Source organism: Anser brachyrhynchus (assembly GCF_964034855.1).
Source record: "Anser brachyrhynchus genome assembly, chromosome: Z".
In the NCBI taxonomy this organism is placed as follows: Eukaryota; Metazoa; Chordata; class Aves; order Anseriformes; family Anatidae; genus Anser; species Anser brachyrhynchus.
The window spans coordinates 23,403,201-23,420,872 of record NC_137697.1 but is presented as its reverse complement, the minus strand read 5'-3'; the positions used below and the strand labels follow the sequence as shown (position 1 = coordinate 23,420,872).

The window sequence follows — 17,672 nt, the reverse complement described above, 5'->3', positions numbered from 1 at the left end:
GGCTTTGCTGGTGTGGGTGAACAGGGTCCAGCTGTGCTTCCTGAGGCTCCAGGCTGCTCTCTTGCTGGGGTAAATGGAAACACGTAGTTTTCATGAGAGCTTACCATTCCTTCTATAGAATGCTACAGCCTCGCTCCAGAAATACATGTATTTCTATAAAAACAGACCTGGGGGGGGGGAAACCAGCAAAAAATACAGCCTGCTCAGCTGCTCCTTCCACAGGACCAGCATCTTCCCCCACAGCAAGCAGCAGGGCTCATCACTCGCTCTGGCATGAATCAGCAAAATTCGTGAATCAACCAAGTAATTCTGCAACTGCACAACAACAAGTTGCTTCACTGCATGCATTTTTTTATTTCTGTGTGATTTTCAGTGAACAGAACACAAAGGTTGCTTTTTGAGGAGGAATTGCTAAGATGAGCCTTTGGATCAGGAATAAACCAAAGCAGAACGTAACGTAAGCAAATGTTTGAACTCATTTCTTTTCATAATTCCCTTCACTATCAATCAGACCTTATAAATTGCTTTCAATATTGGTCAAATCTTCACCAAGCCAACCTCAGTTAGAACACAGGCCAATAATTTAACATTAAACATACAGAAAAATGGACTACCAGAGTATATAATGAATATGTCTCACATTCTCAAATCTATTTTGAAAGCAGCTATTACATCTAATGAAACAAGGAAGTACGATCATGAATGTCACAAATGCAGCTTAGCAACTTGCTTGATTTAAAAAAATAAAGTAGCACCAAACCCAGCAACTGGGTAGTCAGCCAAGCTCAAAATTCAGCTTTTTATTGAAAATGAAAATGACATGTTAAAAGGTCGTCTGCCTGAAAAGGTCTGTAGAATGTTGCAACTTATTCAAGATCCACCTTGACGTAATCAAAGGATAGTACATTGTCTGACTTCCACGGAAGTTTGCTCTCACATCATACTAACAGCAAATTCACTCTACAGACTATCTCTACAATCCAGGTTGTGTGAAGACAGGCAGAAGTGCCTGAACATGGCAGATTTGTTTTACAGGGGTGTATATATAAGCATATGTATTTATGTACACGTACGTATGTATATACATATATTGATGGCCCCCAAACATACCCTGCCATTCTAAGAAAGCCACAAAACACTGGTGTTTTACAAGAGTCCTGCGTAAAAATGAGACTGCTGCAGGCAAGAATAGATGAGGCTGTGGTCTACACCACATACACAACCAGCAATGTAAGCCAAGGCTTAGAGAATCAGTTTAGACTTTGCCAGCCTTCCCGGCACCCTCACAGCAAGTACCTAAGGGACACTGTGCACAGCATAGCCATCTGGGACTATAAACAGGAGCAATGAGAATGCACGAAAAAGATGCAACAGCCACCCAAAGATAACGTGACCTGCTGACAGAAACACAGCTTTGAACTGACTGTTCAGGATCTGCAGGCTTAGATTATTACCTCTTCCTTTCTCCTTTTGTCTGATTTCAAATTTACTTCTGAAAGTTTGATAAGAGATGGAAAGTTAGTGGCAAATGCAGTCAAGTTTCAGCAAACACTGCTTGTTCCCCATCCCTGAGGAATGGCATACTCTTGAACAGAGGACGTTTTTTTAAGCAAAAGATGCACAGATAGACATAGAAGCAAAACACACAAGCTAAATACTGCTGAACTTCATCCATTCCAGGAGTAAAATGATACTCCACATATTATGCTGCTGAAGCCCCTCTACAGCCAATATGCATTTCTGCTGGTCCTCTACTGAAGATGAACAGGAGCAAAAGGAGAAAAAGTGGTATCTCAGACTTGACAATGCCTGGACCCTGTGAAACTGCAAGAGCTGCTCCTCAGCTTACACAGACTGGTTCTAGCCCTCTGACAGAGGACTGTTTTTTACTGCTCTGCCCCACTTCTCTAAGTGCTTTATTAGCATAGCTCTGTCAGCGCATCTTGTCTGCTAGCTGCAAATACAGAGCTCGTAAATGCAAGCCTTCTTTTCAGCTCTTTGGAGTCGTTTCTCAGCTATACCAAACCAGCCTGCTTTGTTGCAGTGTGCTGTCTCTGTAGCTTGAACGCCCACAGAAAACAGTACTAATGCAAGGACACAAGCTCAAAGAGCTTCTGCATACCAGGACTCCTTGACCTCTTTGGTCCTACAGCCAGGTGCCTTCTTTGACTATGAACGTGACTCTTATCTTGCACAGCACTCAAGGGCACAGATTTCATGCAAGAATACTGTACATATGAAACCTGAAAAAGGAGCATAACATTCACACACTTGTAGTGGGTTTACGTGGCAAGGTTTTGGTAGGAAGGGGACTGCAGGGGTGGCTTCTGTGAGAAGAATCTAGACGCTGTCCCGCTGCTGACCAGAGCCGAGCCAATAAGTGATGATGTCTGTGCCTCTGTGAGAGCATGTTCAAGAAAGGGGGAAAAAAAGAAAACATGCTGCCACACAGCAGCTGGGAGAGAGAGAGGAGTGAGAAGCAGCCCTGCAGGCCCCCAGGTGAGTGCAGCAGGAGGGCAGGAGGTGCTCCAGGCAGGCAGCAGCAGTTCCCCTGCGGCCTGTGGAGAGGCCCCTGGTGGAGCAGGCTGTCCCCCTGCAGCCCACGGGTCCCACACGGAGCAGATCTCCACGCTGCAGCCCGTGGAGGAGCCCCCGGTGGAGCAGGTGGATGTGGCCTGGAGGAGGCTGCGGCCCATGGAGAGCCCCCGCAGGAGCAGGCCCCGGGCCGGAGCTGCAGCCCGTGGAGAGGAGCCCACGCAGGAGCAGGGGTCTGGGGGGAGCTGCCGCCCGTGGGGGACCCGTGCTGGAGCAGTTTGCTCCTGGGGGATGGATGGACCCCGTGGTACAGAACCATGTGGGAGCAGTTCTTGGAGAGCTGCTGCCTGTGGGCAGCCCCCGCAGGCTCAGTTTGGGAAGGACGGCATCCCGTGGGAGGGACCCCGCGTGGAGCAGGGGCAGAGAGTGACTGAAAAGGAGCGGTGGAGATGAACTGCTATAGACTGACCACAGCCCCCATTCCCCTGTGCCACTCAGTGGGAGGAGGTGGAAGTGGGTGGATGAGAGGAAGTCATTTTTGGTTTCTTTCCTTTGTCCCTCGCTTCTCTAGCTTGTTAGTAATAGGCAATAAATCTTACTATCTCCCTACTCGGAGTCTGTTTTGCCTGTCACAATAATTGTTGAGTGATCTCCCCATCCTTATCTCAACCCTTGAGCCTTTTGTATTGTATTTTCTTCCCCTTTCCCTTTGAGGAGGGGGAGTGAGAGAGTGGCTGAGCTGGAGCTCGGCCGCCCACCCGAGTAAAACCACCACAACACTACAGACCATTCTGAAGAAACACATCCTCATCCAAGACCTCTCTTGCATTTTTCAGGCATATAGGATTCCTCACATTCCAACACTTTTTTTAGTGAAATGAAACTTTTTGTCTTAATCAGGGAGACTGTTTCTAACATGCCCTTGACTGTGTAATCCCTGGAAGAGACTCTTTACTGAGCTGCTCCATAGTTCGGGTGGTCTTCTCCAATGGCCCAGCAGTATTTTCAATACAGCATCCAACCAGACAGAAGCTGGAGCTATTACGTGGACCCTGGAGAAGTCTGTGCCTTGTTCAATCAACATTCCTCAGTTTCCACAACTGTAAAACTGGAGATAACAGTTATTTAGCTTCTAGGCAAGAATAACTCATTGAAAAGTGTTTGAAAAGTGTTGGAAGCTGTTCTGCTTGGAAAATAAAAATAAAAATAAATATTACCTGAAATGTTTTCCCTTGGAAAACACTGTTTGCTGATTTAAACAAAACCGTTGACCTTTTCCATATCAAAATGAACACTTCATGAGTTTTTCTCATTTTTGTTTGGAAGAAGTTTCAGGTTCCTGCTTTATATGGCTCCTGCTTTACATTAAAGCTGCAAATACAGCACTGCTCCAGCGCTTCATTACGTGTATTTCCAACTATCCTGAGACAGTGTCAGAAAACAAAAATTCCAGTCCGTTCAGCAACTAGAGCAACATTTAAATGCAAACCACCTTTTTCACCATTGGCACAGACACTGTTCAGAAAATATTGATAAAGATCAGTTTCTACTCCATACTAAAGTTAAGAAAAGATAATTAATTTGAAATCAAAGGTGTCTGCAAATAGAGGGATGTTTCTCCTCTACATTTAAATCTTGGGTTTTTTTTACAACTGCCCCAAACCTGGAAACTACTTTCCCACAGCCAAGCAAATGCTCACCCTTATTCAGTGGAAACAGAATCCAGAGCTGGGCACCCAGCCCCAATCTAAGCACATGCCTTCATGTCTCAAATCAAGGTTTTGTGTAGGTATTTCACAAATCTAATCACAGGAGGGGCCTGATCCAAAGCAAGTGGAAGGTACGAGGTAATTCTGGGTGCTGACCAAAACCTGAAAAAAATCCTTTGAAAAAAAAACACAAAACAACTGCCCCACAGAAATCAATGGGACTGAGGCACCTGGTTCCTGGGGATAAAATACCCTGTTGTGACTTCCGTATATACATTCTTATTCCTCCATTTCTTGCAGAAGGAGCTCTCAGCTTGGCTTGTAAAGCAGAAACATCCTTTATAACATCCTCTGCATACCCACGGATTGTTAACAACCTCCCATATATCTTTTATTCTAATTGCTCATTCCAAAAAAAAAAAAAAATAGCAAGATACCAGAGGGGGAAAAAAAAAAAAAGAGGAAACATCTTTTGGAAGTAGAGTACAAAATTCCTCTTCTATCCAGAAATTACTATATATATATGTTACAAACTGGTGATCTAAGAGAGCCTTCTGAAAACACCCTTTTGCCATTTGTCACTGTTTTTTCTTATTTTTCTCCCTCTTTTTTTCCAGTTTCCAGAGGGGTAGCAGCTGTGCTGGTTGGAAGCAAAATCATTTCACTTAGAGCACCTTCAAATTGCAAGGAGGTTGAGTGATGGTGTTTTGCCATTCAGAAAATGTCAGTCCATTACGATATGCAACACACTGTAACATGGTATGACCTCATGTACAAATGTCAGAAGCTTACTGGGAATTTCACATCATTCATAAAAAAACAAAACAAAACAAAACAAAGAAAGTGTAAATCAGTGGTCTGCTAGCTCATCTTTCCTCCCTTTCAACATAACTGGTCTAAACAGGCAGTTAACTTAGCAGAACAAAATTAATGAAATGGTCTGACTGAAATACTAACTGAGATAATATATGAACTGGCAAAACCTATAAACCTGAAGTTACAATTGAAGTGTGAGTAATAGACTGTGTGTATTGTACCTCTGATTTGTGGCTGGGAATTTAATAACCGTTTGTGTTAAACATATAGGTCTCAGAAGTTTTGAAAATCTGGCTGCAAAATTATTATTTTCTTTATTTTGACCTGTTGCTCTTATGTACGCATTGTTACCTTCCCGTAAAATTTCTGCATTACCAAGTCTATGGGAACACATCTTAAAGAAATAGTTCTGAGTTTGCTGCAGGAGCTATAAGGTGAAATTGTACAGTCTCCAATATACAACCGATAAGACCAGATGATCCTAATGTTACCTTCTGGACCTAAAATCTATGACTATGTTTTGTTAGAAAGAAAACATGGCTCTGAGCATGGTTGCTATTTCAAGCACAGAAAAGAAGGAATGAGTAAAATATGATTTGCTCATTTAAAACATGCTCTAGAGTTGTCTTTAAGAAGTAGCAATCACTAACCCTGCAGAAACAAGCCACCAGGCTTCATATCAAGCAGGCACTGTACAAAGCTCAGTCCATCTATCAGTGGAGAAATGCTAAGAACATGTCTGTTATATGAGACAACATTTGCAGCATGGATAGTCAGTACCTTGGGGCTTCTACAGCCCACAGCCTGCTGGCTGACAGCATCCACACAAATGACAATGAAGAGGCAGAAAGCCTCAAACTCTCTGAGGAAAAGCATTAGGAGGAATATGTCCTGGGAGTGTAAATCATGGACTAACAGCCTGAGAATATTACTTTGTCTGTAGATGGAAAAAGTAAAAGCAGTTGTTTCCTCCAAGATCTAGCACAATAAAAAAGAGGATGCCTCTAAGAAGCCTCTGAAACAGGTATGGTCTTGCTCTCAGGCTCAACTTTCTCACAAAAATATTTGTGCCTCTTTCACCCACTACCTCCCTGCTATGGAAAAACACTTCTTCAGAGTCTGGAAAATGCTGTTTGATCTCAGTAAATTACATCTCACTGCTTGTCGGTTTCTGATTGATGGTGTAACTTAGGGAACAATATCTGTGTGTGGAATACTGTCTGGAGAAGCAGTCAAGGATTATTGAAAATACAGTATTTATGCAGTTTAAAAATCAGTGGCACATTACGCACAACTTTTTTTCTGGAGTGATGAAAAATTACTGAAGTGCATTTGGGAACAAAGGGTATAAGGTCTTTTGTCTATTTGTAAGAACACTCAACTGGTAAGACTTCTTAGTGAGTTAGTAGTGATGGATGCAAGAAAAAGTGTCAACTGCAGTTGAGCATAAAGCCAAGTGCTTCTTGGACCAATCAGCAGAAAGAAAGACGTCATTGCTCAATGGTGGTCAGAGAAGAAGGAAGAAAATAAAATTGAAGAAAAGAGAAGGAAAATGAACCAAGGATCACTGATTTCTCTAAGCCATTTAGAACTACTGGAAAAGGAGAAAAAGTCTAAGGTTTTATCACACCATGTGTTGTTTCTTCATCTATCTAATACGTCGTATTTAGTTGGAAGACTTTTAGAAAACAGCCACTCTGAAACAGCAGCCACCTCTTCAGTATAAATCATTGTGGAGTTACTGAATTCAAGGGCTCAATGCTGATTTACACCAGCCATAGATATGACTTAAATGTACTTCACCTTCCAAAGCTTCATTTCAGTCCTTAAGGTAAGTTAACCACAATCATGTTTTTCACCACAAAACAAATGAAACAGACACCAAATATCAGCAACAAAAAAGCCATGATTGAACACAGATATGGGACCTGCATAACATGCATCTTTTCATCAGATGGAAAAAAAAAGGCTCAGCACATGTGTGCCAACATAGAAGATTTACTTCAATGTACACGTGCATCAGAGAAGCAAATGAGGCTGGATGCTGTTGTCAGTGCTGTCACTCCACACACAGAATAAACAGCACAAAGAATTGTCAGGTGTAAAATAAACAAAATGAAATACTTCCCAACCATACCAAATTAAACTGCCAAGTTCTTTGCTACAGACAGATGAAAAGCATGAAGAGCGTCTGGAAGGATTAGCTCAGTTCATGGAATGCAGGTCTGCTGCAGGTAACTGAATATGATAGTTCAGAAGCTTCAAATGCTGTAGCACTGCGAGAATTTTGGACGTATGAAGTAGGAACACCCCACTGTTTCTCTGTTTCTCTATTACCCATTACTGGCCTGTTCCAGGGACAGGGAAGCAGCTAAATACGGTTTGGTCTGCTCCAGCAGAGACATTCTAATATCTGTACTCTACCTGCTAACAGAGCATAAGAACAAAGAAGCAAAAGAAACACTATCAGAAAACCTCAGTGTAAATTCACCAATTCCCTCCTAAAAATTACTGCAGATTACAGTAATATTTGGGATGGCCAAGAACACGGGATACGAAAAGGCAGATTTATCTGCAGTAGCTTTAAGTGAAGTAGTATGGTGTGCTAAGTTTGAAAGCAACAGGATGAATCTGTAAAGGGCATCGTGGCATGGATGGGATACAGGGACAGTTTCCATGTGTGGTTCAGAAAGAACAGGACAGCGGAGGCTCAGTGGGAGGCTTGGGGATCCTGAGGGAGAAATAACAAACAGAATTTCTGAGAAGAAAAGAGAGAAAAGATAATTTTTAACTGGGCATCTGTCTTGTGAGAGAGCCATGCAGTGAGCTCAGACAGATGTCTCAAGGGTCTCACTGTACAATTTCAGGAATATATGCAGGAGCAGAAAAGTATCAACCAACTGCTCTCCTGAATGATGAGACTTCTTAAATACATGCTTATGTTACCATACAGTAGCACTTCTACTTTACAACTGCCCTGAAAGCCTTTCCAAAACCAGACACCTCTCGCAGACTTTGGCACCAACTGTCCACCACCTAACTCCCCTCCCGTCACCCACCCGCATTGTGAGGATGCCTGTTCCAAGTCAGAACAGTGCCAGAAGCCCTGGTGTGTGCACTTACCTCTCACTTTTGACTCTGAGTACGAGGGGATGTCCTCTGAGGTCAGGATCTGCGGGATGCACACCGGAGTGCCGACTCCCTGGCCCAGGTAAGAAGCGGGTGGGTGGTAGGAGCACATCCTGTACTGGGAGTTCATGGCATGGCGGTTCTCCATCCCCTTCGTCTGTGGAGACAGGATCACAACAGATACGAAAGCTGAGCCTCAGCACTGCGCGCGCACCCTGCTGCCCACAGGCGCACATCCCTGCGAGAGACCACGGGGGGCAGAAGAGAAGCCAAATCCCAACACATTGGCCCTGGATTTTTGCTGTGGTTGACTGAAGGTGTGTCCATGCCACCCAGCTCCAGCGAGCAGACCCAGTCCTATTAAGTGATCTAGAAGCTGGAAAAACAGCATGCTGACTAGCTGATTTATCTTACCTCAGCTGAACCTGTACCTGGCACATAAACAGGTAACATTCACTGCTAAGACCTCTAACAAGACCAACATGCCTCAGACCAGTGGCAGCTCTCCACCAGGAGCCCACAGGATGGACTCAGAAGACAGTTCAACCTCCTAACTCGCTCAGGACACACTCAACTGAATCTGAGCACGTGACACACACATAAACACACCACTTCTCTTAAAAACAAATGAGATGGGAAAAAAAATAATCCCTATTTACAGACAAATCAAGCTGTAGGCAGACTACACAGCAAGTCTGCAGTGGAGCCACAACCAGACACAAGCAAGTCAGCTGTGTCAGCTCAGTGTCTGAATGATCAGACAGCCCCTTCTACCTCCCAGACTCAGCAGCCAAGTTGGCAGTACTCTGAAATCAAGGTTTATCTTACTCCAACACCCTCAAATGACTCAAACTGATCTCCCTGGAGAGGCAGCAATGCTTTTTTAATTTTTGATTTACAAAAGACCTATCATCTACTATTATTTGTTCCAAAGCTCTATAATGTAACGTGGCTATAACACTCAAAAAGAAGTAGCCAAAATCTGTGCAAGAAGATAGACTTCAAAAGGAAAGTTAATATCATCTAGTCTCCCTAAGTTTGCTGGGCAGTGGATGATTGTAAGATGGAAAGCTTCTGGGCAGAGAAGAAATGATAGCTTTGTACCAGGGAAAAAGGCAGCAGGGCCAAAAGTAAGGCACATGAAGCTGTGCCATTATACAGCACCTCTGCGAGGCAAAGTGCTCGAGAGACTTTTTGGGCCGTGTCTCGCTTCGGCTGAAGAGGAGCTCTGCCTGCATTACCACTGCACCTACAGGTCCCACCCAGCCACGTCTCCCATCTTGCTCTATCAGAGACAGAGAAATGCAGAGCTGAAGAGCAGAGGATGCAGACAGCTGATCTGTCGTGGACAGTGGTCCCTTGCTAATTTAATATTCAAAACTATTTTTAGTACTTAAACTGCCAGATGGGAAATAAAGTGGTCCAAATCACATAAAATCCTCCTGGGACTCTCCAAGACAGAAGGGAACATCCCACTTTGTTTGGAGTGGAGTTTGTGATGAGTTCCAAGGGAGTCTGAACTCCAGCAAGCCACTGAGGTCCCCTGTGCTGCTCTGAAAAGGGCAGTCTCCTGGAAACAGGCATCCATGCTTTCTCACATGCTTCCTCAGCAAAACCCAGGCTGCCACTGCCCTAAAATTATGGATTGGCAATATAAACTACCCAAAAACTTGGTGCAAAGGTCATTCTGAATCTGCACTCCCATAAAGCTCAATGATTCTAGAAGTACTGAAAAAAAAAGTTAACAAAGTCCTCTCTGCCTGCATTTTTACACACACGGTCTTACTGCCCTTGCTGGGGCAGGACTATGGTCAGCATCCCGTTCTCAGATCTTCACCTCACCCTCCCACATGTGCATGTGTGCATACATACAACTGAAAAAAGGTCACCTGATGGAGACAGTATTATTTTATCTATAACAAAATGAAGGAACGGTTCCCTGGCACTGAAATGATTGTGTGCTTGTTTCCTTTCTCTGTAGAGCGTATGCAGTGACCTGTTTCCTTTCAAACCTTTTTTTTTTTAGGTTTTTTCTCCATTTCTTAAAAAACAACTCACCTAAAATCTCTGGATTCAATGAATTATTACTACTATTATTATTAGTGTGTGGTAGCTGGCTAGCAAGAGACATGTTTTATAATCTTATTACCCACACCAAGTCTATGAACCACAGTTCGACCGACAGCCAGAGGCTCAGCTCTGCAAAGAATATGCTGTGTATTAACCACTGAAGAAAATCTAAAAGCTTTTGGTTTTGTTTTATTAAACTGTTTAGAATACACACCACAGTAAATCTGAACCATAAGGTTTCCTTTTTATAGTGCTTAGCAATCCTATTTTACAGTAACAATAAAAAAACAACCAGTCGTAAAAATTCTTGACCTTAGTGCTGCATTAAAAAGGGGGCTTAGGAGATGATTACCCAGAGAGAAGGGGCACTTGCTCTGTATTAACTCCTGCTGCTCTGCAGAGCCCTTTCACATTTTTGGGTGCTACAGCTAGAACAGGAGATAGAAATAATCCAGGGGAAGCCCTGGACTATTTGGATCATTTCTAATTCCGTGCAGTGCACCTCTCTGAAGGCGGGAGCCAGGTGCCCAGCTGGGGATCATCCTGGGTCACCTCCAGGGGGAACTGCAGGGTCTCAGCTCCAGGTCATGCACGTATCTTAGAAGGAGATGCCTAGACCTCTGCCATCTTCTCCTGCCTTCCTCACCGCCCCCAGTGAGGCCGAAATAGGTAAGGGCTGGAATGGTTCTATGAGCCACGCCAGTCAGCATCACTGCTGGCTATGTGCCACAACAACAAGGCATGTTTTGGGTGAGGAAATGCTGTGGAAGAGAAGGGCACAACACAAATTCTGCATACTCTGCCTTCCAAGCAGACACCACAGCAGCATCTCAAGCAACCCCAGACATGTCCTCCCACTCTCTCCTCTCCTTTTGCAAGCTTGGCGGCAGGAGGATTTACCTGACTGTGGCTGTGTACAGCGCCTGGCTCCCCAGCACTGCTAGCTTAGGATTTGTCTCTTTACCTCTAGGACTACAGCACGGCATTCTGCTGCAGAGCAAAAGGGAGACTGCCCTCCCGCTGACAGACCTCAGCAGTCACACACTCTTTGCAGAACACACTTGAGTTTCTGACTTATTCCAGCGCACCCCCTCCAGCCACACACTGCTCATGCTCTGCCCCAGCTGCCAGATGAAGGGTGTTCTAGTTGAAAACCACTGGTTCACCAAGTCCCTCACTGACTTTCGTGGAAAGCACAGATCACCTGAGAAGCACATCTGGCCTATTCAACATTTACATGTCCCTCTAAGTTGTACAACACAGTGTGCACTCAATAACTGTTTAAAGGATGTATTGCAAGCAGCAATGGGATGCTAAGAACCCACGAACAAACAAATATGGCCTAATAAAAAGACCATGCATGGTAGGAATTCTCTCCCTGCCTACTAGCAGAGCCTCTATGGGGAACCAAGGTGCAGCCACGGCTTGTCTGCACACAGGCAAGCTGGAAGCAGGATTTGTCCACCACTGAGCACAACAGCCAGTGCAGCTCTACAGCAGTGTCCAGCAGTGACAGAGTACATATCAAAAGCCAGAGGAGCATAAAGAGGATGCTCCTGCATCAGTTCAGATCATCCCAGGGAGTCCTGCAAAAAAAAACAACTTTGTCAGTGATGTCCTGCTGCTCCTCCCATGTTCCTGGCAGCATCTGCATAGCCTTTAAATGTACTCCTTGTGGAGGAAGAGCTGAGGAGTGGTGGTAGCCAGACCTAAGGAAGAGGTAAGGCAGGCACACCTGGTGGCTCACTTGTCTTTCCAGCCTTGGAGACTAGCAAATGGGCTGCCCTTCCCAGATGACTTACCTCAGACAGAGCATCATATGGGTAATTCTTTTATTCATAGGAGCAGCCAGCTGCAACCTCTTGGAGAGCAAGCCAGTGTTATACTTAGCATCATCACCTTAACACTCTGCAGCTGATCCTGACTGGGGGTGAGGGGGTTATTCCCAAGAAGGAAAGTAGGAGGAGGTTGCAGATGCTAATTCTGGGTGACAAGCACTGCAAAGCATTCAGAGCAACAAAAGAGATCTAACTATCATCACTACAGTTTAGCTGAACTCAGCCAAGACATCTAGCCCAGGCTTTCTGTGTGTCCATTTCACCCAAGACTCGCCACCAGCTATCTTAGAACAAAACCCAAAATTACTGAAACACCAGAGAGACTCTGTTAAGAGTTTTAACATATCCTCCTCCTTGGGCCTTAAAAAAAAAAAAAGGCAATTTTAGGGGGCATAAAATTTGTTTTTGCATTCAGTTATTTGCAAACACAATTCACAAGTCAATTTTTAGTGTGAGGCAAGAAGACAACAGCAGGACACCGGAGCAGAAACTTGGATGTCAAGGACTTCTGGTTCATTACCTGCTGGCTGTGTGACCTTGGGCAAGCCACCAAACAACTCTGTGCCTCAGTTTCCCAAGCTGTAAAGCAGGGTGGCCACTGCTCTCCCATCTGGTAATGCTACCGCCTGAGAACTGACCCCTCACAACTGCTGCTGCACTTGCACTGCTCAAGGTGGTTTTGTTTCGTTCCTAAAACCAAGTAAGCATATTTTATGGCACAAGGAAAAAGAGACTACGACACTCTGTCTTGACTTCCTTTGATTCCAGCATAGAAAATACAAGAGACATCTATATCTGTCCCTCCTTGATAGACAAACTTAATTAACCTTTGCTATTCTGTTCCAACCTATTCTTTGAGACAAAGGCAGTGACCCGTAAACAATATGTTACCATCAGAATCTCAACTGCTGTGACATCAAGAGATATAGCCCTATCAGCAGTATCGGAAAATAAACCGCTTAGATTAGCTCCTCCAAGAAATATGGATTACATTCATGTCACACATGAGCTGTCAGAAACATTAGGATACTTTTAGCATAAATCTGTAGTGTGAAGGGTATGTTATGAATACAGTATATAATACACTGCTTACGCATAAAACTGGGATTGTGTCGGGTGACTTGCACAATGTGTATAGATTTAAACACATGCGCCCGCACATACATTTACACATTTTACACCAGAAGAGTCAGTCCACACACTACTGTAAGAAGGCCAGGCTTATGGGAGGAAAAAAGCTGTTCCAGAAACAGGTTGTGCAAGTTGAAAGGAGCAACATTCTTTACTCAGAAGTTCAAATTGCTAGTTGCCCTACCACAGCCACGTGCAATAGCAGCCTTATTTGAATCTCTGCTACTTCTTACAAAATTCTTAAAAAACATTTCTCTAACTGAGCAGTGTGAACTAATTTCACTTCCAAATGGCAAACATAATTACCATCACAGAAAACGAGTTAGAATTTCTCAGTCTGACTCTCACCAATATGAATTTCATGTCTTTGCTCTAACCAGGTTTAAGGAAAGAACAGAAAAAAAAACAGGTTCTGGAATTGAAAATGTTGATTTGACAAGCTGCATTAAAACGAAATGAAACGAAACAAAACGAAAAGAAATGAAAAGAAACAAACAAAAAACAACAACTCAGCATGAAACAGAAACTATATGAAATTCTGACATTTGCCCAAAACCTCTTGGCCAACCTTCAGTTTTGCCCAGAGCAAGACTCCTGAAGTTACCAGAGTAACACAAGAAGCTCCATCAATGGCCCCCAGGTGTGGGGGGCACATTCTGCATCTTGCAGCCCTCTAATGGTCCGGCTACAGGAACCAGAAAAGTTTTAATGCTTTTTGGGGAGGATGCCAATGGAGAAGGAGTCACGGTTATCCTTATGCTGTGGGTCACATGCCAGCAGTTTCATTGCCACCCTAGAGAACTCAAACCCGATTAGATCTGGACTTTAACATTCAGGTTTTATTTTCGTTGCAGTAAAAGAAAAAAAAAAAAAAAGACTGCAGCCACCTCAGCATTTTCCAGTTCCTGTCCCTAAACAGGTCACCAGAGCAATGCCAGCAGCACCAGCTTCATTAATGTGCTCTGACTTGCAGTCCTAATGCTGGTGAACTCATTTAACTGTTAATTGGATTGAATGCACATAAATTCCTGTCATAACAAACAATTATTAGAGCTTCAAGGGAGGGTCCAGTTGCTCCCAGAGAAGCAGAGTGAAAGGAGACATAGAGTAACCACCACATCTGCTACGTTTCCTCTCAGACCTAAGCCTGCATTTACTTAAGATGCAACGCCGAGCCTCGGAGCTGGCAGAAGCAGCAGAATCTAAGTGTCTCAGCCAAGACTATTGTCTTCATTATGCTTATCAAATCATGATGGATAGAGCTTCTGGGGAAATTATATATAAATGAATAAAACCTACAGAGAAGTACCTCGGAAACATGTACCTTGGCAAATTCACTCAAGTACATGAGTCTCTCTGCAAAGAACAAAGACTAATGAAATCTGACATTAATCTACATTAAAGATTCAGTGATTCAGTTTATTTGCCAGGGCTCAATGATGCATTAATCCTCATCCCATCCCACACACAGTCACACGTTTCCTCCCCAGCTTTTCTCCCTTGCTCCCTAAATCCTCAAACAGCAGACAGCCAGGCTGCTGAAGGCCCTGTCTGCACCCAGAAGTTACATTGCTGTAAGTATGCAGTTCTCCTTGTTTGGCTGCAGTTGTTCCAGGACAAGCAAGCCTCCAAGGCAGCGGTCTTGTAGGTACTGCCTGGGCCAAGAAACCTTCCTGTGAGCACATGGCTGGCTTGCACCAGCACAGAAACCCTCCTGTGGGCTCACACTTACTATTACTATAGGCATTGCACAGTTTTTGTTTTAGCAAAGGAGGAGAAAATCAAAAACCTTAACCAGAGCAGTTATAGCACCACCAACTACAAAAGCAGACTCGCTGTTGCTGGAAGACCAGTTAAGCAAACATGTCTACGTAAAAAATAAACCCAATCAGTACTGGCAGTCCAGCAAAAATACCAGTGTACACAAAGCTACGTGTTTTCTCTAGAGAGAAACTGCCCATGTAAGTTTGCAAGCAAACCCCTTCAAGGTCTAAGCAAGGCTCCTCTTTGTGGATTGTGTTTCAAGACTCTCTGAAACCCTTTACTGTACTTGATAGTGAAACTCATTCATCTTTCTCCATTAAGCATCACGTTTCTAAGATCTTCCTTTGCTGGTAGCCTTCTGTGTGCAGAATCAACGTTTAACCATATGCAGCAGCTGAGAGCTCATTCTCCTTACAACAAAACCTCTTCAGGGCCATGAAGGGCCATGAAGGGTTTTACAGTCTCAGCATCACTGCACCCACGGCCATCAAGTATTATCTAGTCTAGCTCTCACTGTAAAACTTTTTATGATTATTTGTGCAATGTTATGCTGCCATAACACCATGCGAATCCCATGATTCGTAACTCTTCCAGCAATAACAACCTTCCTTGCAGATCAGTCTCTAAGAAAAATCTTGTAAGTTACATTACACTGACCTTGAACCACGCTCCACACTACTGAGCAGGAGCCATGGGTTCTGGGTTTAGGCCATTCAGAAGCTGGGCAGATGTTGCTGCTGCAGGCAGGAAGTACTGCCTCTATGCCCCCTGCACAGACTTCTCACCAGAACAACACTGAGATCTCAAAAGGTTTGCCCACGGTAAGTTCAAACCTCAGGTGAAATTAACCAGTAAAATCACATGGACGTGAATGGAACCGCATGATACATCCCACAAGTGAGAATAAACACCCAGTACTTTGAGCCTGCTGGTAAAAGGAAAACAATTTTTTTTTTCCCCCTAATCACATCTTTGGTATCCCACTAATTTGAGCAGTGCTTAACTACAAGTTATTTACAGATTCTGCAAGACAAGAATAAAATGAATGGAAAATACATAATTGCATTTATTTCTTTAAGGGGTGTCCTCAAGAACAAGTACAGTTGCATGTATAAAACACATGGGATACTCAGATTATAAGCCAATGGTAAACGTCAAAAGTTAGGTAGATGTCAAGAAACAGACAGTCTCACAGTGAACCAAAGGACCCTATAGGTCAGGACTTCTTACACATACAGTTTAGCTTCAAATTAGAGTATATGATAACAGAACTGAAAGGACACCACCTTCACTTCTAGGTTCATCGTATTACAACATATTTTCATTGGTACCTTCCTCAAACACTGTGCACTATCTATACATTAACACATATAATTTACTTTCCTTTTTTTTTTTTTTTCCAAGAAAATAAAATCACAGAAGTTTCTATTTGTTGGAGGAATTGTGAAACACAGGACTAACCCTGCAAGAACTTTCACAACACAAATGCTGCAAACCTTCATTTGTATTATGACAATGTCCTCAGTCATCAGTTCCACAGTAGGCTCTTCCTACTGTAATATCCTGCAAAAGCATCTGAAGAAGTAACTTTCAATCTGAAATACTCTGTTATTATGTGCCAAGTTACCCCAAAGAACCAAAATTAAACTTAAAAAAGCACTGGCACCTTGCTTCATTACCACACACAAAATCCTATTCACACTTTGCCTTGACTAAATTTCACCCTGGTCTGGTGACCAAATTCAGCAACTACAGAGAATGCTACCAGCTAATCTAACTGAAAAGGTGGTGAAGCCAATCAGTGCACTGAAAGAAGAAAGCTCTTGTGGTCCAACACAGTGGGAGGAAGGGAGGGAGCTCTTTTCCCCCTACAGTTGTACCCATTTTGAGAAGGGGACATGAAGCAACACTAAATGGACAGGGACATAACATCAAATGCAGTCTGCTGCAAAGCCATGATCTTAAAATTCTTTAGGGCTTTGGGGCGATTGACTGAAGGATCTGGTACACAGGTAGCTTTCCTCCATCCTTCCAGTAGTAGGGATCAATATTGAAGGGAACAGGCAGACCAATTGATTAGGGACAGAGGATCTGATCAGAGCTGGCAACTGTTTAAGGATATTTTCCTTGAAGCGCAAGAGCTCTATATTCCCATCTGTAACAAATCAAGCGGGGAAGGTATGGTTGAATAAGGATCTGCTGGTCAAACTTAGGCTAAAGAAGGAAATGCACGAACAGTGGAAACAGGGCCATGTGTCCTGGAAAGAATACAGAAATGAGGGTTGGGCTGCAGAGTCCCTCCCGCTCTAAGTGAGGAGCAAGTTCGGGACCTCCTGATGCAACTTAACTTCAAGTCTACAGAGCCCGATACCATGCATCCCAGGGTCCTGAGGGAACTGGCTGATGCAGTCGCCAAGCCCCTCTCCATCATATTTGAAAAATCATGGCAGTCAGGTGAAGTGCTGATGACTAGAAAAAGGGAAACATCACTCCCATTTTTAAAAAGGGTAGAAAGGAAGACCCGGGGAATTACAGATCGATGAGCCTCACCTCTGTGCCTGGGAAGATCATGGAACAGATCCTCCTGGAGGCAATGTCAAGGCACGTGCAGGACAAGGAGGTGATCCAGAACAGCCAGCATGGCTTCACCGAAGGTACATTGTGCCCGGTGGCACAATCC

General features: G+C 43.8%; 1 protein-coding gene across 10 annotated transcripts in view; it reads right to left on the bottom strand.

Annotated features, from left to right (window-relative positions):
• Nucleotides 1-17,672, bottom strand: part of DMRT1 (doublesex and mab-3 related transcription factor 1) — a 61,629-nt gene that overhangs the window by 19,435 nt on the left and 24,522 nt on the right. For 7 of the 10 annotated variants that reach the window (XR_013943449.1, XR_013943450.1, XR_013943451.1 and 4 more), the window contains exon 4: nt 8,184-8,346. Coding sequence is in view for 7 of the 10 variants with exons in the window: in XM_080573813.1 (XP_080429939.1) it covers nt 8,184-8,346 (163 nt within the window). In the remaining 3 variants the exon portion in view is untranslated. Of the gene's footprint in view, nt 1-836; nt 7,488-7,546; nt 7,792-8,183; nt 8,347-17,672 lie in introns of those variants that run through there. The other 3 variants (XM_080573818.1, XM_080573817.1, XM_080573814.1) reach the window with 3 other exon arrangements.